This window comes from Cucurbita pepo, chromosome LG03 (assembly GCF_002806865.2).
Source record: "Cucurbita pepo subsp. pepo cultivar mu-cu-16 chromosome LG03, ASM280686v2, whole genome shotgun sequence".
In the NCBI taxonomy this organism is placed as follows: Eukaryota; Viridiplantae; Streptophyta; class Magnoliopsida; order Cucurbitales; family Cucurbitaceae; genus Cucurbita; species Cucurbita pepo.
The window spans coordinates 1,603,700-1,628,001 of NC_036640.1; the positions used below are offsets into that span (position 1 = coordinate 1,603,700).

The 24,302-nt window shown below is 35.9% G+C and overlaps 2 protein-coding genes across 4 annotated transcripts in view; both read right to left on the reverse strand.

The window, feature by feature from the left end:
* Positions 1-889: 889 nt before the first annotated feature.
* On the reverse strand, positions 890-20,045 carry LOC111789789. Its single transcript, XM_023670480.1, has 28 exons — positions 19,727-20,045; positions 19,513-19,601; positions 19,130-19,253; positions 16,796-17,416; positions 16,291-16,659; positions 16,048-16,152; positions 15,745-15,927; positions 14,441-14,582; positions 12,538-12,719; positions 12,330-12,415; positions 12,200-12,248; positions 11,391-11,457; positions 10,806-11,278; positions 10,595-10,694; positions 9,954-10,087; positions 9,349-9,416; positions 9,064-9,280; positions 7,950-8,165; positions 7,702-7,857; positions 6,949-7,002; positions 6,632-6,846; positions 6,462-6,531; positions 4,825-5,141; positions 4,084-4,270; positions 2,615-4,006; positions 1,750-2,523; positions 1,588-1,659; positions 890-1,160 (listed from the first exon to the last, which is right to left on the reverse strand). Exons 1-28 carry the CDS (start codon positions 19,799-19,801, stop codon positions 1,140-1,142), a joined length of 6,558 nt encoding a protein of 2,185 aa, XP_023526248.1. The 5' UTR covers positions 19,802-20,045; the 3' UTR covers positions 890-1,139.
* Positions 20,046-20,691: 646 nt separating this feature from the next.
* Positions 20,692-24,302, reverse strand: part of LOC111790766 (DExH-box ATP-dependent RNA helicase DExH1) — an 11,860-nt gene continuing 8,249 nt past the window's right edge. For all 3 annotated transcript variants that reach the window (XM_023671816.1, XM_023671815.1, XM_023671817.1), the window contains 6 exons: positions 23,808-23,967; positions 23,218-23,491; positions 22,946-23,138; positions 22,636-22,822; positions 21,426-21,794; positions 20,692-21,130 (listed from right to left, as the gene is read on the reverse strand). In XM_023671816.1, coding sequence (XP_023527584.1) covers positions 20,999-21,130; positions 21,426-21,794; positions 22,636-22,822; positions 22,946-23,138; positions 23,218-23,491; positions 23,808-23,967 — 1,315 coding nt within the window. In that variant the 3' untranslated portion in view covers positions 20,692-20,998. The remainder of the gene's footprint in view (positions 21,131-21,425; positions 21,795-22,635; positions 22,823-22,945; positions 23,139-23,217; positions 23,492-23,807; positions 23,968-24,302) is intronic.

Genomic DNA, 24,302 nt, shown 5'->3' on the forward strand with positions numbered 1-24,302 from the left:
AAGAGTAAAAACTATCTCCCACGTATCAACACGAGTCATTCTAGCATACTTTGTCTTTACTCACATGCATCTTATAATTGTTTTAAGGAAGGTACACATTGTTGGTACGAATAGTAATTTTTAATTCTTTTTAGCTATCTATTCTTACGATCACTCTCATTGGGATATGATCTGGATTCATTCATATATCCCAACATTTATTTCGATGTCGTGTGAAAAAAAATTAGTTGGTAAGAAATCTATGCAAGGATAGGTGCTAATTCCATTGATTGATTCTTTATGATAATAAAATTTGTAACGTAAACACATCAAATAGGATAATTAATAAAGAAAGAAAGGATCTCTTGGATCATGGGCTTCTCGGATCACGCAAAATGGAGAGTATTGATATTTAATTCCAGCTCGTGCACCCAATAATATTGCAACACGTAATCCACTGGACACTATAAGAAGGTAAAAAGAATCAGCATAAAACTAATATATGTGCATTCAGACTAAAGAAGACTATGAATCTGATTTTTTAGTACAATGTCTTTTTTCATCCCTAAAAGTAAACATTATGTTCTTTAATATCCTTAAATATAACAAATAAATGTTTTAATTTTGTACTTTAAGATTATAAAACTGAACCAAATCCATACATAATAGTGCAATGAAATTAAATAATAAAACGTTGAAGGAAAGTCTTAAAATTTGATTTCAATGGGTATCATGAACTTTACTAATTTTTGGAGATCCTCAAATGATTTCCAAATGATATTTCTATTGGAATCTTTCAAAGATAATACATATCAATAGTTATACCAGGTGGGCATATGATCATATTTAACTATGTCTAAAATCGATTTTCAATAAACCAAAAGTTTAAGATAAAAAAAGACCAGTGATAGTAGCACTACGAACCGAAAATAGGGTAAAATTCATGAATTAAACAAAAGAATTGTTCGTAGTTACATAAAAGACTGATGGATAATGATAATACATAGTTGTTATTTACTACAAAACTCATTGGTAATGGTACATACAGGCCACTCTTCTTTTCTTCTCTTCTCTTCTCCTCTTGGGCAGGCTAATCAAGACTCAGCGCCGCTATAAAGTACAAAGGAGGCGTCCCCTCTCTATTCTACAATCGTAGGATACTATCGTTGACCCAGTCTCTCCTGTTACCAAGAAAAGAATCAAAGATTTAGTCATCAGAACCACCACCAATCACTAACCTTTTTTCAGGTCTTGGTTCATTAACATTTTTAGTTTTTATGTTTTTGAAATGCTATAGTTTTCACTTTCTTTAAGAAACGTTTGAAAATATTGGTGGTATGTGGAACACAAAATCAATTTAAGGTAGAAATAGTGTTTATAAGCTTAATTTTCAAAAACCAAAACAATAGAAACCTGTGTAATTTACTTTCTACAAAGACTAGCACAGAGTAGTAGCAAGCAAGCAGCTACGGCCACACAGCATAAATTCAAGGAGCGAAAATATATAGATGTATATATGTCACCGTCAACTTTCTTCAAATATTTGTGCATGCCAATCTCAAACATTTGTTCAACCTATCATTTTGCATAATGGAGGCATTAAATTACCTGAAGCATCTGCATCAACTTAGGGTGCTGTTCCAAAAGCTGACACAGTTTTTCCCGATCACTCAACAATGACTGCGTTGGAAAAGAAAGGGTTAACTAATTTCAATGGAAAGGAGAGAATTCATTGAAGAAGTCTTGATGAGGAGTAACAAAAATGGTTACCTGAATGGCTTCTGGAGACTTGAAGTACTCATGCAATGACATTGCTGAATCCTGCTGTTGCTGGGATGTGGTTGCAGCATCCCCAGGCTGATGTATAGCTTGATGTTGAGGATGTTCAAATTGTTGCTGAGGTGGAGCATGTGATAACCCTACTGGTTGTGATTGGTAGAATTGAGGAGAAACTCTTGGCTGTTGTAGCATTTGTAATTGATGCATTTGCATTTGAACCGAGCCTTGCATTGATACCACCTGTTCTGGTTGTTGTGAAGCTATGATGGGTGGCCTAAGATGCTGAGGGGGCGGCTGAGGAGGTCGAGGAAGCTGTGGAGGTTGCAGGGGCTGTAACTGAGGCAGAGAATGCATTGAAGGCATGGAAGATGGAGGAATAGCTAAATTCGGCAAAATACTTGACGAGCTTTCATTCTGTTGCTGAGTTGAAATGCCCCCATAGAGATTTACAGGCATCGAAGGCCTACTAAAGACCAAGTGTGGAAGTGCCGGGAGAGAATTAGAAGCTAGCATGACCCCAGAAGCAGATAGTCCACCTAAACGTGTGTCTGTTGAACTTGCAGTAGGGTTCTGAGGAACCTCTGTCATCCCAACATTCTCCATGTTGTAAGCTGGCGTGCTTGGAAGAGGAATTTTACTTGATGATAAATTATGTGGGCTGGACGAAAGAGGTGGTGGTGTTGGAGGAAGGGGTGGGGGTGGCCTGACAGATCCACTGGAAAATGATGTTGAACTATTGTATCCAGATGGATAATCCGAAGGGCCCTGCAAAAGCAAAATAAAGAAATAAGTTGCAGACAATGACAACCAGCAGAGAAATATGCTGCAGAAGATTCAACTAGACGTTGTTTCTTACATGGAACGTCGTTGAATATCTTTGTTGAGCGTCTGTTACAAAGTTGGAAAATGGGGAAGACTGACTGGAAGGCAGATCAGATGGTTGAGATATTGCAGATGTAACTGTTGGTGGTGGAGGCACTGGAGGTAGTGGGGGTTGATTTGGAAAAAACCTCTGCTGCTCATAGAACCCTTGAGATCCTATGGATGGTGGTCCACTACCAAGATGCTGAGGACTATTTTTGAATAAGTAATTCTGTGTATTTACCCTAGGCTCAGCTACGAACTTTGAAGGTGGCGTGGTTGCATTGTTATATGACGAGTTAACTGTAGCGGAAGTGTCAACCCCACCACCTGCACTTCTAACAGGAATAGCATTCTTCCCATCATCGGGATGCTCAAAGTACTTCTTACCCGAGGACACACTGGATTCACGGGCCAACGGAAATTGTGGACGTGAAACAGACATCCTAGAAGAAAATTCACTTTGAGTGTTTTCATCGACATTAGACACGGCCGGCCCACCCATGGGAGAAAACTGGCTCGTATCATTACCATTACTTTCTGTCTCTTCAACAATTGAACGAGGAGAACCTTGTTCAACCAACATGGGATCAGATTGCTGTAGAGTATTATCCAGGTGAGGAAAGGGTAATTTGTCATCAGGATCTGAGTCCTCACCATCAAATACAATATCAATCCCCTGAAGATCATCATCAAGGTCAGTCTTTAATTGCTTAGGTTTGCTTAACTTCTCCAAATCCGTGTCATTTGCAGGAACCCCACCCTTCACTTGTGATGCAGCCTCCCCAACCACAGCTACGACAGGATTCTGGCGTTCCCTTTGCCTGGCCATAAACTCATCCACATGTATCGATGGAGGTCTCCCACTGGAAGATCCTACCCGTTGAATGGAAATTACATTAGAATTAATAGCCCCATCAACATTTCGTTCTCTCGCAACATAATCATCAACATGCATGGAAGGAGGCCTGCTGGTATTTGGTTTTCGCTGCCGAAAGGTATCTCTACGTGATGGAAGTGAAGGGGTGGAAGATATCCCTGGTCCACGTGCAAATGTGTTCTGGGAAGAGATTTCAGCTGGGGAGTTCTCTCCTCTAGCACGCCTAGCCTGCCCATCCATTGTTGACATTTTTCTTTTCGCAGGAACAGCATTAAGTCTGTAGGGTAATATTTCTGGACATTCCCACATAAATTTGTCCCCAAGACCTAGAAGAAGATTGTCCTCTACACTTCCTATGCTGTCATCACCAAGCTGGGAAAGCTTCAGAGAATCTAATATGTTACTTGGTATCAAGGAAGCGTCCTCGTGTAGAGTAATATCTTCAACATTAACTGAACCAGTAGGCTTCTCTAACAATAATAATAATGATTCTGCAGTCTCTAAAATCTGCAATTCATGCCAAGATCGTGAACTTTAACTTTAATTTCAGAGGAAAATAAAGTGTGATTCCAAATATTTTATACCTGATTGATAGAAGCCGGAATGTTGGAATCTTCTGGATAATCACCAAGTCCCAATTTTAATTTAAAAACATCAATCATTTCTTGTATATAACCTATAACATCTTTGGGAGAAGAATCATTTACGCCTTCTGCAGCATCAGGAAGGCCATAGAGAAATTTCACTTCTCCAATCCTGTCCAAGACCAAACTACACAACAGAAAACGGTAAGCTTACCAATTGCATCCGCCAAACACAAAAATTGCCTCAGAAAGGGATAATTGGTTTCCAAAAAATAATCGCATTTATTTCTAAATTTGAAACATAAGTTAACATTTTCAAGGCTGGTAAAGAGATCCACCATCTACAAAGATAACCTTAAGGAAAAAAGAGATGTTCTGTTCTTTACTTTCAGGGGGTAAAACAATTTTTCATGGAATTCCAACGACACCATTTGGTCCTCTAAACCCACCACTACCAATTCTTAGAAAAGTGAGCCAGCAGCTCAAAGACGAGATACATTCATTTTCTCAAGGGCATACGTGTTTATAGGCCAACAATCAACCAAATGTGTTTTAACTCTCTGGTACAAGGAAGGAATTACAGTGTAATAATTCTTAAGCAGGAGATTTCTAGTACTATGGACAATTACTACAAGGTCATAAAATAAAGAGAAACGTGAGAATCATAAAATATATTGAGACAATCAGCGTACATGACTTCCACTTATACACACCAACAAATAGATCAAGAAGAAACCTAACCTTGACCCATCCAAGCAGAAGCTTAATGATCCTGAAGATAGTGCATCAACTGCCTGAATTGCATACGTCGGTATGTAATCATTTGAATCAATTGATATTAATAACTTTTTCCAGCAACAGAGCAGAGGAGGATTCATCCTCCAACTTGATACATTAAAAGAACAGTCACTACCCTTTTTATGTCCTTGAGATTCCCGCTCGTCAACATTATGAATATCAATCAAAATAGATGCTAAAGCAGTTTGCCCTTCACTACAAGATCCCAAAGCTCTGAATGCTGCAAGACAAGCAACTAATTCTTTTCCAACAGGCAGGACCTATGAATCAAGACATGCTAATTAATCAAAAAGAAAAAGTAGGAAACTTCATTTTCCTACATGATGTAGCTTTTGATAACACGAGAAGACATGGGAAGTCAATCAACAAGAAGCACTTTATCAAATAAGATGAAATTCTCGTTCATATTTGAGGACTGGTATCTAAACTATTAACATTTATTTAAAACCACGCTTTCATCCATACAAATGAACGATATACAATGGCATACAAAAAAACCAAACCCAAAAGGAAAGGAATGGGTCCGACCCTAACAACATAAACAGACTCCAATTTAAAAGAACAAGAGTAAGTTCATTATTACATAACCGACGCCCATAAGGAGGCATCAAATCACCATTCCCCAAACATCATCACTTGTTCTCTTAATGTCTCTAAAAATGTTATTATTCCTCACGCTCCAAATGTCCCAGAAAATAGCAAAAAGATTCCCAACTCAAAAAATAGCGAGCAAATTGACAGTCCCAAAAGAGATGATCAAGATCCTCCTCATGCTTTCTACATAGAATGCACCATTGTGGGAACAAAACTAGGGAAAAGTATCTTTGAATGCGATCCAAGGTGTTATACTCTCCCATATAAAATTTACCTCGCAAAAATCTTGTACTTTTTTGAAATTTCAATCTTCCCGATAGAGCCAAAAATATGGTCAACGAGGAGAGGGGGAAGAAAATAGAATATGAAAGAAGGAATGATAAGAGAAACTCTTGGATGGATCCAGGGCTCAAAACCTAACATTCATTCTCCTTGGACCAAAAAATTTTATTAAACAAGAGAGAAGATCTGCCACATCTACCACCCCTCTATCCATCGAAGGTCTTTTTGAAAACCCAAAGAGGAGGAAGAAGGATCTGAGGAAGGTAGCACAAAAGCTATCAGATATAGTCACTTTCCAGAGAGACAGTACAACTGCAGAAAAGAAGTACAAAGAGGCTCCTCCCCTCTACTATAAAATCAAAGGACTACTACTTCAAATATAGTATATACAAGAGAGTTATAAATAAGCCTTTCAACTGAGGCAAATAGATTTTAAAGGTAGTTATAGAAGACCTAAACATAAGACAACAAGAAACAGCAAACAGAACACGTGATCTTTAGCATCCAATAGTAACAGTTGACAACAAAAAGAAATAAACCCAAGCCTTGGTTGACACAAGGGTATTTTACCATTTGATAACAATTATGAACATGAAAAATAGGTCATGGTAAGATTGAATCCATCATATATATCAAAATTCAGAAGCTCTCATCATGAACAAAACGAAGCCTATGATTAAATTACTGCAGGAACAAGAATTTACCTGACAGAACAGTAGAATACAGTGTAGAATCAATGAATAATCTTCTGCACTTAATGATCCAAAATGATGCCTATAACCAAATAAAGTCAGCATATACGTTATTGTGAATTTGCCTTAGAAAGAAGTAAAATAAACAATGTATTAAATTAGCATACAAACAATTTACTTACAAATTGTGTTTTCCAATGTGCTTAAGAGATGGCATAGAGTAGCAAAGTAGTGAGAACGACTTGAAAACAGGGAGACACCAGTTGTGAAAAGAAAAGCCACATTTGGCAGAAAATCTGCACCCAAGAACCAGCTTTTCATCCGTATCTAAGTCATCCAAACATCTATGTGATACTTCAATTAGCAACTGGATAGCACCCTCATTCAACAATAGAGCCTGACCAAGAATTAGTAAACGTAAGAAAACCTTTAACTGATATTGAAACCCTTTTATCTCAAAAGAGCGAGAAAGTTACACCACTTGGGAAAACTGTATTACCTTGGCACGAGGATGCTCTAATAAGCTTGCAAAAAAATCAAGGTACCTACATATCTGCAAAGAAAATGACATGGACATGGTGCACATTTAACAGGGTGAACAATTAGAACATTTGACTTTAAAAAAAAATCAAGATACCAAGATAAGATACAATGATTTTCAATAATCATTCAAACTAAGTAACGCAGTAACAAAAACGAACTCACTTAACAGAATCACACTGACGCATAAAAGATAGGATATGTTCACATAAAAGTACAGAGAAAAATTGTTGCTAAAACATTTGGGCATAGTTTTATTAAGATATTCAATTTTTAAAATTCTGAATTAAGAAAAGAACTTTGTTTAAGACAAGAAAGTTCATAAATATAATATAACAAATAGCTAATTGATGTACGGCTTATACAAGCAATTCATAAATTCAGAATCAAATCACAAGCCTAACCCGACAAAGTTCAATTTATTATGCAATTTATGATATTCAAATGTTTTTCAGTATCTAATTCTGAGTTGCATCCATAAAGCTCATTTTGGTCAACAATGTGTTAGGAAGTATTCTACGCATGCATATGTGTGTGTGTGTGCAATGCTAACCATCTCGTTTAATAAATATATAACATGTGCCCAACAAGTGCAGCAGTGTCCAATATATGTTTCAAACAAGCAGGTTAAAAACTAAAGTGCATACATCTGCATCAATGAATCTAAATGCAAATATGGATGAAAGACTCGTGGAATTATAGAAGTATTTACCTTGTAAGCATCTATGTCTGAAAGAGAAGATAAGTCAGAAACCCCAGCACGGATCCACAAAAATATTGGTCGTAGAAGAAAAGAAGCACTGTCAGCTTTGTGACAACAAAGGCGAATTATAAATATCCGAAGCATATCTTGGATGACCACCAATGTCTGTTGAAATGAAACAGAAGTAATAATCAAGAGAACATTTCCAGAACATATACACAAAAAAATGAACTTGATATACGAAAGAAACCACTCACCGAAATGGCATAATGTTGGACAACTTGGGAAATCTTCTCAAGCTGTAGCGACAGTTGACCCAACAGTTTCTCTTGATGGCCGGACTCCAAATACCAATTGATCTCATCCTCCATTTGAGGTCCCAATAGTGTCCTGATGCCAAGTTTTTTAACGGCACTCAACAAAGGCATACCATTCTTCCAAAGCCAGATTCCTTCATCAGGAAATAAATCGTTCTAGCACCATAACAATGATAGTTCAAGAGTTAGGATAAATTAAAAGCTGCAAATGGGCATTTAAAATATTGATGCAAACAAAAAGCTTCTTTCTTGCATAAAAAAACAAGAAAAAAAATCTTTATGATAGAAGTTCATAATTTTGATAGCACCAGCATACGTATCAGGCAATATCCAGGCAAGAGCTTTCATTTTTCCTCTGTAGATCACTTGTTTATAATTGATGATGCAACATAGCTCTATATTAATTTTTATAATTGAATAAGTTATAATAATGATAGTTTCTCTTTTTACCCTTGTATTCAAAATCTTCGAACCTTTTGTGTTCTAAAATCCTTGAGAGAATATTCTGGAGAGGAGCGAGCTTGAAGGGTCCGGGAACCCATTTGGTGGAATTTTGCATCCCTTTTATTCAAAACAATAATTTTGAGACAGGTTAAGATTTTTTGCATTCTTTGAAAGTCTTTTCAATGAATTCAGAGTATTCTTTCTTTTACCACTTCCAATACAATTAATTTTTTTAATCATTATTACTATTTTGTTCCTTACATATTCCTTTTGTTTTCTTCTCTCTTTTTTTTTTTTTTTTTTTTTTTTTNAAAGAAAAGAAAAAAAAAATGTTCCGCAGGCATACAAGTTGAAGCATTGGAAGATTTAATTCAACGAAAAAGTACACACAAGTACCACGTCCACTCTTAAAGGGGATTGATATCAACCAAGGACGGATACCAAGGTCATACCAGTTACCTACTTTTTGACATTCAAAGGCTTCACTGCTCACTAATGTACTAGCAAGCATAAAAAAGCACTCCATAAAATATTGATTTGTATCAGCCATTTAAAAATGCTACTTCTATGGATAAAAATACATTCTTTAGGAATCTCAAGACTTGCGTACCAGGAGACAGAGCAAGCTGCAAGTTTCTTTTGGGCCCAAAGCCTGTAAGGAGGTAGCTTGGACACTATCAAGGAGCGAGCTGAAAAGACCAGGAGACCAGCCATATACAGGCCAACAAGCAAGTACAGACACCAGAAGATGGCAGACAGCTCCAAAACCAAGTGCAGAATTTGGAAACGAAGTGGATAAATCAAAAGCACATGCAGCTAGTTTTGGACTGCAATCACAAAGGGTCAATCATGAGTGGAAAACTTGAGCTGTCCTGCAATAAAAAGTCTTTCATACCTTACTTCTCGATGCAATCTTACAAGAGCATTCATTAATTTTGAATTCCTATGCTCCTCTTTAGCAACCTACATATAATTGCAAATGAAAAAGATAAATTATAATGAAACAGGATAAACAATACGGAATAACAAGGCATTAAAATGTTTGGTATATTCATCAAAACTATCAATTGCTTCCAAAATCATCAGAAGTCAAATAACTAAAATACACTATGGTATTTGGCCCAGGGAGGTTCTTAAAAATATCGAGGTTCAGACAGCTATTTCATAGATGGGAAACGTTAAGAGGTTGGAAAATTATTCTGAAAATTTGTAGGCTATTTTTGCAGATGAGCCTTTATTCTGACTCAGAAAAACACAAGCGGTCTATCTATTTAGACACACACATGTAAGTAAACAGTATTCCTAATGTAAAATAGTAATAATAACAGTCTTGTAAGTAAACAGTATTCCTAATGTAAAATAGTAATAATAACAATAAGACGTACATATAAATCAAACTATCCTAACTATGAAAATAAATAAAAACAAAAACCAAGTACCAAGTACCAAGTTACTCATTAATTGTAAAGAACTCTGAAATTCTGGTTACACATTAACAACCTGCAGAGTTTGCAAGAGATGGAGAAGCAGCACCAAGCAAGGAAGCAAAAGATTGACCAGGCTTTGCTCTCGATTACGTTCCAAAAGTAAATCTGATGTAGAATTGCATTCTGTGCCCTCATCAACTAGATAATCTGTTCAAAAATACATTCAGTCACACACACACACACACACACACACACACACACACAANAAGCAGAGTGCATAATTTGTTCAAAGATTATAATATCATTGCTAAGGAACAAACACAACTGTAAGAGAAGATAACAACTGGTTGCCACAGTGCACCTAAATACTAATGGCACATTAGCTCTCAGCTCTCAACTCTATTTCTCCCTATCAGTTCATGCCCAACTCTCCAAAAAAAGTTTTATCTATACATCCAAGGGTTAAGACTTGAGGATGGCATGAAACGATGACTTAAAAATCAGAAATTTCCTGTGAATTATCAGTCAGCCACCCATGATTTGAAAGTTGGGATTTGTACATGTCTACTTGTCGTTTCGGTAACTAGTAGATAAGTGAAGAAAGTAAACTAACAAACAACTAATTCAAGAATAAGACAGTAGTTTCATAGCTAGTTCATAAAAAATACAAATTTTCCGAAGCCATATTACATCTGAATGATGTAAAAAACTGACCATAATTGTTTGAGCACCTCTCCAGCATATATCGAGAGTCAACTAATACTGCATAGATAACTGCTACTGCACCTTCATCATACAGAGCAGCAGCAACAGTCTACATCAAAAAATAGTTTAGGCTCCCAACAAAGAAAACTCAGAGCACAAGCTTAAAGATTGCTTTAAAAAAATAATAAAATAATTATTAAAAAATGGAACAGTAACATACCGAGTTCTCCGAAATATATGCCAAAATCTGGAACGCAGTTGTCAATTGTGCTATAGAAGAGTCACGAAGAGTAATCCCGTCAAAAGTTTTTTCAGAAATGGTTTTACCAAGATTGTCCATTACATTAACATCAGAACCAGTAGGTTCTCCAGCATTATCTAAATCTGTCAACTCTGACACTAAAGTATTGGCTAAATTAGAGTTAGCATCTCCTCCAGATGCTAATACAGCAGCATATCGTAGAAGACCAACAGCCCCACTCTTATGGTAAACAACACCAGCATCTATCCATTCCAACAACCGAGTGGGAGCATCTTTTCTATTAGACCCTGGAGGAGAAGAATGCAATGCCTTGTAAAGCTCCATGGCATGCACAATCCAAGAATCAAGAGAAGATGCAGTGGAGTCTGTTACAATGACTTCAAAGATCTCAGCAGCAGAGTGAGATATCGCTAGATTCAGAGGCAAAGCACCTGAATAACACCAGAGGAGGGAGAAAAACACATTTTCAACAATAAAAATAAGAAATAAGAAAGTAGCAAGAACTACAGAAAAATACTGCCAAATCCATAAAAATAAGATTACCACTGTTCCGGCTTCCTGACTCTGGTTCTTTGACTAAACGTAAGGATTCAATAAAGATGACAATGGCCTGGGGAAAAAAAAATTGAACCATAATTGGGTGTTTCTTTTATAAGAAGTAATCATAATTGTTCGAATCAGGGAAAAAGAAGAGGGAACCATAGCAGAAAAACTGTAAAAAAAAAATTATAGGCCAATCAATTGAGTTATCAGTATGTCCAAATCAAAATGCATTTATCAATCTAGTGTTGGTGGCTAATGAAGTTAGTAGAAGATTATCGCAGTGGAAAGAAGGGTGGATCTCAAATAAGATCTCAAGTTAGTAGAAGATTATCGCAGTGGAAGGTTTTGGGTTAGTGAACCATCTTTAATGGAGAAGGAGGTGGGAGATTGTTTATGAGCCTGTCACAGAGCCAAAAATATAAAGGAAAATAGATAAAGGAAACAACGAAAACTCCCAAAAAATTGAAAAGAAAACAAACCCAACCTCCACACAGAGCCAAAAAGCACATTCAAACCACCCACAAAAAACCAAGAGCAACTAAACGTCAAAATTTGAATCGAGTCTTTCCCTATGTATCTTCTTCTGATATTTATGTTCGATGGAATTCCATTCTTCGTAATCATGTCAGGAGGTTGCAGTATAAGTGAACTTTAATGATTATGTATTCAGTTATTGGGTCTTATTATTGTAACTTTTTAGCTTTTCACTTATAGATAAAAAGTTCTATTAAATAAATAGATAAAAAGTTTTGTTAAATAATTACATAAAAGTAGGTTATGTAACAAAGAAATTTTAAAGCCTTTAATACCTCAGGAAAGTATGTCAGAGCAAGCAACGCCTGGCGTCCACAGTCAGATCTGCAAAACAAAAGGTACGTCAAATGATTGATTATGTCAAGTGGGAGAACGATAAAAGGAAAAGAAAATCCTCAACTCCACCTAGAAATACTACAAAGTTCCCACAAGACCCATAAAAATTCTTCCGAGTTTGGAGTTGTCAAGAGTAAGCGATCAATTGCCGTGACCTGCAAAAAGTATATGAAATTTGTTTTATATCACAGTAAATGCAACTGTGGAGGAGAGAAAAAACGGTAACTTGAATCAATAAATCAGATACCACTGTTGTTTATCGACAAGGACAACTTACCACTCTCAAGTGTATCCGTACAATCATAGCAACATTTGACGGCTTACAAAAGAAGTTGTTTGATATAAGGGTTGATGCATATCGAATGGGCATACATTCTTCCAAAGTGGCCTCTTCATCGCCCCTTAAAGCATGAATAATTGTCGCTGAAAGTTCAGAATGGTGGAGTAGGAATATCAGACCTGAAAAGCAGACCAATATTAATGGTTGTGATTCCTCGATGTTAGCTTAATACTTATGATTGTATCTTTATGGACAAAAAAGAAACACAAAAGAATAGAATGAAAAGAGAATGGTAATGAGAATGAAGGGAAAAAGATAAATACAAAAATCCTTAATTATAAAAACCCAAGTCCCATTTAACACCCTCTTATCTTCCAATCTGAGTAGAGTTTTACAGGCCACAAATGGATTGATTACGCAATCGACCTCAAAATGACTTTTCAAAGCTATAGAGATCTTCCATTCATTATGAACATTGAGCCTTGAAATAACCATATTGAGTTCCAATTCATCTCAACCAATTCTTTTTTCTTTTTTGACCCAAAATGCTTGTTGGTTAATCTGCCGTGGCTTGATATGAACTATATTATCAAACAACACTGTCCTCAGACTTTCATCTCTTTCTAACCTTCGAAATCTTCAGCTTCAGGCGTGGATACAAAATCATTCTGTATGAGCTTCATCATAAATTCTCTTACCATTTCCCAAACAAACGACCATCCCCTTTTTTATATAGGAAACAGAAACCATTTCCTGTTTCGCTGCTATGATGAAATGAATACAAAAGAAGAATCCTATTAGTAATTCCAACGGGTACTATGATGCAACTTCTCGTTCCAGAACTAGTTATAGTGATACATGCAAGGCTCTGACTATGCTGTTTATGCTTCGTTAAAAGTCAACTGATACCAAATTCTCCCTTAGCTTGTCTAAGAAAATGAGCCTTCAATGATTATTGCAGCATATCAACCAAAGTTTCTTAAAACCAATTGAGTTGCTTCCTAGGAAGAGAAATATGAAAAATAGTAATTGCCTCTCTTTTCTTCCAACTTGAAAACACGATTTGATAGTGACTGGATGAAAAAGAACTGGTTCTCCATGCAAAACAGAACCTAGGAATCTTCAAAACATGTCAAAAGATGAAGAATCTAAAGAGGAGAGCATTCGATTGCTCTTTGGATTGTTATGCTCTTTGGTCCCCCTGAACATCCCGATTGCTTACACCGATTTGTTTCTTGTTCAAAAAAAGATTCAAAGGAAACATCTTGCTATTTCAAAGAGGAAACACTTTGCCTAACCGAATGAGACCCACCCTCTTGGATACTCCCACAAGAATCCTTCACCCTCCTGGGACAATCCCACAATACCCTTATCCATCCCTATTGACACCGTTTTGTGAAAGATATGAACAACCACAAGGAAGGGGGAGGATAAGGTCTCCTTGCCTACACCACTGAAAGAAAAAGTTCTGCCCCCAAACTTACCATTTATCAAAAAATTAAAGTTGGTAGCTCAATATAACTCTAAATGAAGTACATGTAGGATAAGGATCACAGAACTATTTTATAATCAATAACAAGCTTTCTTAAAAATAGAAGAACCAGATCTCATTAAAAATAAATGAAAGTAATAAAGAAATGGCCTAAGTTCAGTTTGAAAAAATGAGAATCCTTATTGTTGACATGTTATTGCTCTGATTTATGTTTAGAAAATGAAACAGTTACATGAAAGATACAATGACCAACATCTGCTTAAATACATCCAAATTTGCTAAACTACGTTATTTTAATTAGATTACTACAAATAAAATTACAGTATATGATACTACCATTTCAATAACACTACTACTTTCATATGTGCAACACAAGTTGTATGAAAAAGTGGATGAAAGTTTCACAACCTGAGCGACAGAAAAGAAGTGAAAGGATAATGGCTTCAATAGAAGATACAATCTCCAAGATCACATCCATGATTTTACTCTCCTCTGAACGCATTATGGAGGATGACAACAGTGCCGCTGAAAGAGGAAAAAACCCTCTCTCCTGCTTTCAGAAACATATTTACAGCATTAAAAAATCATCTAAAACCAGGACAATGAAGGTTATATAGTTCAATCAAACCTAAGACTATATGAAAACAACAAAAGTTGCCAGAACATTTGCAATGATTCTTCAAATCACACCATAAACGATAAAATTGGTAACAACCGGAAATTCCCTCAATACCAGCACTAGCAATTGAAACAATCATGCCATCTACAGGAGGGCCGAGGTACTGATGGTATACTTGCCTCAATGTAAAAAAGTATCTCTCATAAGAATAACTGACCCACTAAGCTAGGCAATGTGAAAATGAAGAATCAATGAAGAATCAGGGTATCGTACTTTTCTCTAAGGTAATTTAGTGACGTGAAGGAGTAAAAGGCAACATTCAGTGGCTAGATCATCTGTTGAATAAAAGTTATGAGCTATTGCACAAGGGCTATGTGAGCTCTTTTGGTTGAATATAATCCTTAATAACTTACAAATTAAGGGAGAAGGTCCGTTAAAGTTGTATTGGGGCAACAAATCAGCTATCATATTAAGGGAGAATGTCCATTAAAGTTGTACTGCGGCAACAAATCAGCTATCAATATTGCACATATCCTATTCAACATGATAGGACAAAGCATATTGAAATTGATCGACATTTTATTAAGGAGAAATTGGAGACGGGGTAGTATACATTAGTTATACGCTCTCACAACTTCAACTGGCAGATGTACTAACAAAATAACTACACAACTCCAAAATTCATGAGTTAGTATCCAAATTGGGAATGAATGATATCTATTTCTCAACTTGAGGGAGAGTGATGAAGGAACGACCTTAATTTAAGGAATATTTGTGTAATCCCACTAAACAAGGGAATTCATTAATCCCCCTATTTTTCAATATTGTTTCCTAATATCTAGAGATTTATTTTTTTGTATTGTTACCTAGCATCTAGGAATTTTTTTATTATAAAAGGCACATGTACTTACCCGAAATTAATCAAGAATAGAGAGCAACATAGTTTGTACTTACAACAATAACAAATATGAAAAATGTCGTACAAAATTATCATAGAATGTAATGACATTTTTTAGAGGAGGATAAATACACAATAGTACAATAAAATAAATCAGAACTCAGAAATATGGAGACAAGTACCAAGGTTGCCAACCTTTAGAAGTGCAAGTAAATGAGGATCAGCATCCCATTGTGAAAACCTACACTTGGATGAGGATATCAAACAACTTGTTGCTTTACATGTTAATAAACCATCGGTTTGACCAAGAAACAACGATTTCATAGCACAGGAAGGTGGAGAAGGATCTTGAATTGGCCCACATAAGTTTATCAAATTCTGCAATTGCACTTGTCAATGGCATAAACTGAGAATTAACTTCGGAGAAGAATTGCCAAGAAAATCAGTAAGTTGAAACTGGAATGAAAAAAGAAAAAAATGCAAGACAACAAAACCGACCAAAATTTTTTTAAGGTGGGACTTCATACTGATAAGCACGTCCAAATGAACATTTGGAACTCTGCCGCTGCTAGAAAGACCTTCCAATACAGACAAGATAGCACACTGCACAAATGAAATAACTTTTTCCCTCATAAGAATGAAAATGTAGCCATCTACAAAACCTATAATTTATAGTCAATAGATAAACAGAAGCAGATATATCTAAATAAATAAAAATTAAAAAATTAAAAAAAAAACTACCTCATATCGTGAAGCAACTTCGTAAAAGCTTAGGCGTTGAAGGATACGAGTTGCAAGAGATGCAATATCATGACGTGGTTTTTGCAACAACAAATTCAACAACTGACTATAACCTTCACTAGCTCCAGATGGAACATTTTCATCTTCACGAGGCCACCAACCTAATAAGCCTTCACATCCAAATGAATGTTGGGTAGCCTGTTCGATAACTGCAAGAAGAAGCAACGTGGCAGAAGTAGAATCTTCCAGGCCTCTACTTAGAAGATGCACAATTTGTTCCATTCCACCACCATTGACAAAATGGAAGCAACTCTCTTTAGCAGAACACAAGAAAAGAGCCACACTTAACCCAAAAATGATAGTGATGTTCTGAAATAGGATAGAGAATAACAAAATAAGCAGTTAGAGCAGCAAAGGGGGGATTAAAATGTATTCTAAAAGAAAACTTCAACTAAATTTGTAACACGTTTAACATCTCAAATAAAAACAAAACATCTAAAAAGACCTTCAATTGCCAAGGACAACCAACAGCAGAGGAGCTCAAGTTAAAATTCCAATGCTTGCTCAAAATATCCACCAGCTGTTTTGAAGAAGCCAAATCATCCTCCGATTCAAGGAAAGGAAACTCTATGGACAAGTCAGCTGACACATCCTTTGAATCTTGCATAGCTTTACACAACTTAAGAAGATCATTTTTGGCATTATTGAAAATAGCACTCAGTCCTTCTAGATGTTTGGATCTCTCACAGATGTAAGAGACGTAAGAGGAAGCAGCTGAAATTACAATGACTAATATTTTATGAATTGCATCGCCTGGACTCAACTGTTCCAACATGCTGGCCATTAACTGTAAAAATTGCTTAACCTCAGCTGGAATATCCAATACAACACCAGGCAGTGACAACTTCATCAGAGAAGTCACGGGCTCGTCGAACATTAAACCATTTGAATGTAAAGCCAGAGGGAGATCTTCTAGGTTCCCTTCAGCAGAGGTAACAGGGTTATTTAATGAGCTATCATCCAAACCAATATTGAACTGTCCAAGATCCTCGGCTGTATTTCCATAGATCACCAAACTTAGGCTGCGGTAGCTGCCTCTAACAACTAAATGGTTACTTACAATAGCCTGTCAAACAAAATAAATACTATTCAACAAAAAAGACGTCAAGCATAAGGAATAACATTACCTAGAAGTTAACATTTGAAGAAAAAGTGTTATTTCTGCGTAATTTGAGAATATACCCAGATCTAATTTTCTTAAGAAGAAATTAGAATATATGTATATATACAAATAGTAATTTACAGTCATAGGACTAGAAATCCATAAAAAAAAAAGAAAACAAAAACAGACAGACAAACAATAGAACACAAGATGACATGTAACCATCTTGATTCTTCATGAAAAAAAGAAAAAAGATCTAATAATTCTTAGTCATCAAATGCCAAAAAGTGATAGAAAGTGAACCTTCTCATCTATCCCAAAAAAATAATGGTAAATAAATGTAACAATAATCCTGTACCCAAAGAAACACAATTTAAAAAGCATTTGTCCTTTAAGAGCTCTAAATCATCCACGTGCATTTTTTTTTTTTTATGAAGAACCAAACTTTCATTAAGAAAAAAGGAAAGAATACAAGGCATCTAAAAAAACCATGTCCAAAAAAAGGAGTCAAACTAAAGAAAATGGTTCCGGTTAAATAAAATGAGACTTAAAGGTAATATAAAAAAAAGCTTCATCACTGATGCCCCAGAAAAAGATAAAACCTAACGACGGACCAAACATCACTTATGTCTCTATCAACTCCTCTAAAGGTCCTACAACTTCTCCTCACCAATCACATAAAACTGCACAAAAGCCCACTTGTCACAAAAGTCTTGCCTTCTCTCAGAAAGACGGGGAGGAGGAACTCATGGAGCATCTCTCTACAACCCTTATGACTAGCAAGCTAGAAATCAAACACATTAAAGAAAATCAACCACGATCAAATGATCCAATACTATTTGGAGCATCTCATCTTATCCCAAATATAATAACTAAATTGTTCATAACTGGTGAGGTCATTTCAAATGAAGGTTGCAAACCATCTTAATAGGTGTAGATCTAGTAGATTTATCCCTTAACAATAACAAAAAAATTCAAGGAATTTCTTTGGATGTAGTCTCCAAGCAATCTTGATACCAATGGTACTTATTCTTCTCGAACATTGTGAATGGTTCCAAGAGTGATGCCTCCAATACCTTCTTTTGGGAGGATTGTTGGGTGGGTGTACTAGATTTAGACATGATTTTTTAGTGTTGGTGATGTAGGCATATTATGAGAAGGTTATTTTGAAAACATCAACAATCTTAATCCAATACAGCAATCAAAATCAAGCCTAATTTACAACAACGCTCTCCAAGTAACAATCAGAAAAATACTAAACAGGTTGCTTAAAAAAATCAATTACATTTTTTAAAAATGGTCAACCAAGTATGTTATACTTACCTAGCATAAATTGTCACAACTTTTTAAATATTATAGTTATGCTTCTCTTTTGTCCAAATGGAGGGGTTTAATATATCTCCTTTGGATTGACGTTTTTTCCCCTTTTTTTTGGTTTGTGTTTAAATGAAAAGTCATGTTTTCATTGAGATCAAATAAAAGATCACACAGGAACACAAAATACACTCTAACAAGAGCCCAATTAATTCGTACGTAAACTTCATAGATTGACCGAATTGGGTCTAATCAGATAATAACAATAATAATCTAAACATCATAATTGTGTTGTCACTCAGAAGATCAGTAATGTAACATTGACAACATCATAAAAAAGGTTATCTCCATACAATAAATTACCTCAACTTCCAGAACATTTGATGATGAATGAGAATATAGAAAAGGCTGACAGAGGCGCCTAAATCTTGTCTCTCCCTCGCATTGAACAAACACTTCCACGGCAAATGAAGGGGGCAAAGTAGCACTAAAAATGAAAAGTAGACGCGCATTAAAAACAAAAAAAAATAAAAATAAATACTTGCTCCCGGGCCTCAATAACGAAAAATAAGTTTGAAGGGAACGATAAGAAGGGTATAACAACCATAACTCATTGATACCAAAATAGTACGTCGCTAAGCAAACCTTGAACTTAAAATCAAGAGTCAAACTTTCATATAAGTGCAAATCTAAAAATCGAATGCTCAGGAGTAAGTAACGAGTTCAATTCTGCAAGACACACATACCCAGCGAGTGCAACTGCTTGAGAGGTAGACGAAGCATTCTGTTCGATAAACTCACACGCAGTAATAACAACTGGTTCAGCAAATAATACCTGGGCTTTCATCAAGTAAAGAATGTCAGTTGTAAAGATGCTTATATTCGCCTTATCAAACTAAACTGTTTGTTCAGATTTGGAGGCCGTGCCATTGGACAAAAAGTGAAAGAAAGGGTACTTGCCTCGTCAACGTACTCGTCGAGGTGTGGGTGAGCGAAGGTCTGGGCGAATAGAACGTAGGGTTCCGGCCGACCCATCTGATGAGGCAGTCAAAAGACCATGAAAGGAAAATGTGGGGTGGTGATTCTGCGACCTAGGGTTCCGGCGGCGGGTAGAACGGGGGATTTTGGTAATTGGAAGGGGTTTTGAGGTTTGCCGCCACCGACCTGAGCGAGGGAAACTGGGGTTTAGCGAGTATGATCAAAGTGGCGTGAGTTCGAACTCGCTCCTCCGAACCCAGTCCGGCGTGCCCAATTTTTTCTCTTCCTTCTTAAAAATACGTTTTTTTTTTTTTTTTAATGGTTTTCGAATTTTGTGATCTAATGCAAATTCTGAAAAATAAGACATTGTTTATTTAGAAAAGTACGAGATTTTTAATTTCAAATGCATAATTACATTTTAAAACAAATATAAATACATAAATAAATAAATGGTTTTACATCATGTCAAATTATACGATATTACAAAATAATGAAAATTATACAAATTTTTTAATATTAGCTAATTAATTATAATTTATATTAACTCAATATTAGGTGGGTAACTACAACTAGTTTATAATTTTACAAATATATTATTACATTTGGATCAATTATTTAAATTAAACAAAATTTGAATTATTATCCATACGTACAATTTTGTTTTCGTTAAATTGTTTTTTTTTTAACTTTGTTTAAAATAATATTTTGGTAAAAGTTTTGATTATTATAATTTTGATTAAATTAAAAGTTTAATCTTCTAACTTTTAAATTTATATTAATTTAGTACATGAAGCTTAAAATTAAATTTTCAATGTTCTTTGTCCAATTGGTTCATACAATTTAAAAGTGTTTAATAATCCTTGAACTCTTAAATTTATAATCAATAAATAAATTCCTTAATTTTCAACATTTGTATAATAAGCCATTGGCCTAATCGACATTTATTGAAAAAAACAATAAAAAAAAAACTAAATTATCGAGTTGAACGAACAACACAATGAAGTACGGGTTAATCACGTCTTCAAAACACGAACAGCTAAAGTAAATGAACTAATCTTTCAAATACCGCGACGCCCCCCAACCAAAGGATCTGTTCTATTGATTAGAGATCATTATATACCATATTCAGGTAAGGGTACCCAAGCAGAAAGAACAGATCAATCCCTTTGTTATAGTCTAAGAATCCCTTTGTTATAGTCTAAGAATCCCTTTGTTCTATTCTAAGTAGTTGATACTAGAAGAAGCAAGCATGAATTAATGATGTACAACTTGACTGTGCAGTAACTCGACTGCAGCTGCCACCACTCCCTTTCCTTCTGTAGTAATGTCAAAACTCGGCTCCTCGATCTTCCTATTCAAAAGCTTGTCAAGTTCCCCGCGCAATTTCTGAAGAAACGAAAGAAATGAAAACTAAATCAATATAAGGAACCAACCATCATATATTTACTCTTTTTCACCCTTGGATATATAAACTCCCCTCTTGTATACTCTGCCTGCAATGGTGATTCAATCCTAGCTATCTAAATTGGACATACGTATGCAGCTTTCCAACGAACAAACAAGTGGTGAATGCAACAGAAGTCTCTAGAACAGCCTTTGACAAATCCAAGTCTCTTTGGGAAAAATGAAAATTTTGCAGGGCCAAACAAGTAGAAAATGAATTATGTCGCGAAGAATTTACCTTTATTAAATCTAAAACATTCTTTGAAGCAGAGAAATGGAGGTAGCCACCGAGCATTTCAATGCCATCTCCAGTTTTGGTAGGTACAAGATTACCACCAAACAACAACAGGGCATAATCTGATATATTGGTAGAGTCTCTAATGTATATACTAGTTGTTTTGACCTTCTCGCTGTAAATCATGTAAGGCAGAGGGAAGATATGAACCCCTGCATTGACAGATCCAGGATGAATATCCACTTTCCCAACTTCCTTAGTATAGAAGGCTGTCCTCTTTCCTCTTCTTTTACATTGTACGACATTAGGGTATAGTCCAGCACAAAGCACTGCACACACCATCTCCAAATCGTGACTGTATTGGTTGTATGCCTGCAGCACAAGTGTCATTTATGTTAACCTAGAAACGCCTGATATTCCTTAAAAAAAAAAAATAATAATAAAAAAAAAAAAAATTAAAAAAAAAATAATAAAAGAAGACTTCTTCCAACTTCTAATCCAAAAGGAGAATGTACGAAGGGAGGACAGAGGCTGAAACCAATGGCAAAGGACATGAGAGATGCGGAAAAGAAAAAATCCAGCGTGTCAAACTTGAGAATTCATGAAAACAGCCAAGTACTTCTTCACAAAAACAATGGAACATTAGCAAAGTTCAATCTAGAACGACATCTAACAAAAATGTGAACAAACAACCAGCCCTCAAGGAATTAAACTTCACTGAGATCAAAACTTAAGGATTGGATGCAAGATAGAACTCAAGGTCAATGCATTTTATTCAGTTGCAGAATTGCATAAAAAATCTTCAAGCATTTAGGAGGGAAAAATCCTTCTCTTTACAGGCTACTAATTCTTCTGTGTCTACGCTGTGTGTGTGTATTACTACACATGCTTACTATTAACCAACACCTAACTCACTAAGTTCATTCTGTTCAATACCGATAGGCAGATATATATTGTTGATGCCAACTAGTTGCTAAGTTACTACCTTACCATTCGGTCCACATGATGGCTTAGGCAATGCATCAAATATATTTACCAAATACCAACTTCATAAATCTTGTTAAATTATGAATTTTTCTCTGTTTCAAACAAGCTTAATGCAGCTGTACATCAAAACTAATCAGTTCAATGAAACAATTGATGTGCTGCACACAGTTGATTTAAAAGGGGACCCAAAATTTCCCTCCCTAAATAAGCTTGACAGAAAGCTTACACTTGGACCCCTGGACTTGTTCACAAAGCCAATATCAGATAATAGATCTAGAAACTGCATTCTCATGTCATCCATCATCTGCAAGGTAACTGGAGATAAGAAGTTTTCCCAGCAGAACGATCTTTCAGCTCCATTTCTTTTTGCATCCTTCCATCCTTCAAAGGCTTTAAGAAGGGCGACGTGGTCACTGCAATAGATAGTTTTTAATTCCAATTTCAGAAATAGAAAACAAAAGAATCTCACAACAAAAAAAGCTGAAAATCCTCCGCAGTACAGAAGGGTATTTTTTATCACACCAAAAATTTATCACCTGCAAGAATCACCCGAAAATGATTTCTTTGCATCATTTGCTTCCTCTTTCCTATTAATGGGCAAAATAAATGGATCGCGGTGAGCCAGAGCAGCAGCAATGGTCAAGGCAGGATTCAGGCATTGAAATATAGAACCCATGAGAAGCATCTTCCCTATATTTGGGTCCAGAGGTAATGAGCAAAGATGACGACCTGCAACATGGCTTGGAAGATTAGTGATCACAATTCTACATTCAAAAAGAAAAAAAAAAAAAAAAAAACCATTATATACCCAGTGGTGTAAGCTCCTCCATATCATCTAAAGCACCAATTGTTTTGAGAAGGTCAATGGCATTCTGGACAGCAAGAGGGTCTGGTGGCTGTAATGCCTGTGCCAAAAATGACCCAGCAGTTCCTAGCTGCAAACTTTTGATATGCAGACAAAGTTCTTGTAAAGGAGTTCTCAGAATTTCAGGTAACTGATACTGAAGCATTGCGTCGTGGATAATTTTTGGATAGAGTCTATAACAAACACCAGGTTGCACACGACCAGCACGACCTCGCCTCTGAAAATTTTGCAATCAACTCACAGGAAAAGCAATTTGTAAACCAAACAACCTAAGAGCATTAAATTTGGATATCACAAATTTGTATTTCCAGTATTCTTATTTCATTCATTTACCGACAAGCAAGGATATACTTGTAGGAGAGGGTTTCTTAAAATGGTCTTTTGATCCTCTTTTCGGGTTACCCCCCCACCACCACCTTTAGACTTGCTCTCCCAGCTTGTTACGGGCGCATTCATTGTACTTTCATAATGTTCATTTTCTGATTTCTAAAAGTGTCATAAATTTCAATTTACAATTACAAGAAAGTGAATACCTGGTGTGCTGAAGCCTTGGAAATCCATGAAGGTAGCAGACAAGCGAGTTTGTTCAGAGCATCATAACTCGTTTCCTTTGCTTTTCCACAATCTATGACATAGACAACGTCATCTATGGTGATACTACTCTCAGCAATGTTAGTTGCCAGCACAATTTTTCTACAATGGTAGACAGAGGTTGGTTAAAAGGAGAAAAATTTAGCAAATATCAAGATTTATTCTTCACAAATTCGAAATCCATGAATTCCTGAGGAACTAAAAATTCCTTTGACATGATTACTCCCAGTTGGCAGATGGCTCCTTTTAACTTCCATCACCTCTTACCGAACCTGAATCTAAGAGTTCTTTACTACTATGCTACTTCTAGTTACTTTTAACAGTTTTAAGTATGGCTGGAAATCCATTGAACAATTATCAAAGTCTTGAAAAAGAAAAAGAATTCCCTTGCTTTCTTTTCAGCACATTAAGAGGAGGAGGAGAAGGAGGTGGGGGGG

Coding starts and splice junctions, on each gene's coding strand:
- LOC111789789 (XM_023670480.1), bottom strand. CDS start 19,801: ATGGGTCGGCCGGAACCCTACGTTCTATTCGCCCAGACCTTCGCTCAC. Junction 19,254..19,512: donor CAAGCAGTTGCACTCGCTGG/GTATGTGTGTCT, acceptor TTTCATTTTTAG/TGCTACTTTGCCCCCTTCAT. Junction 15,928..16,047: donor CCCACCTTAAAAAAATTTTG/GTCGGTTTTGTT, acceptor GTGCAATTGCAG/AATTTGATAAACTTATGTGG.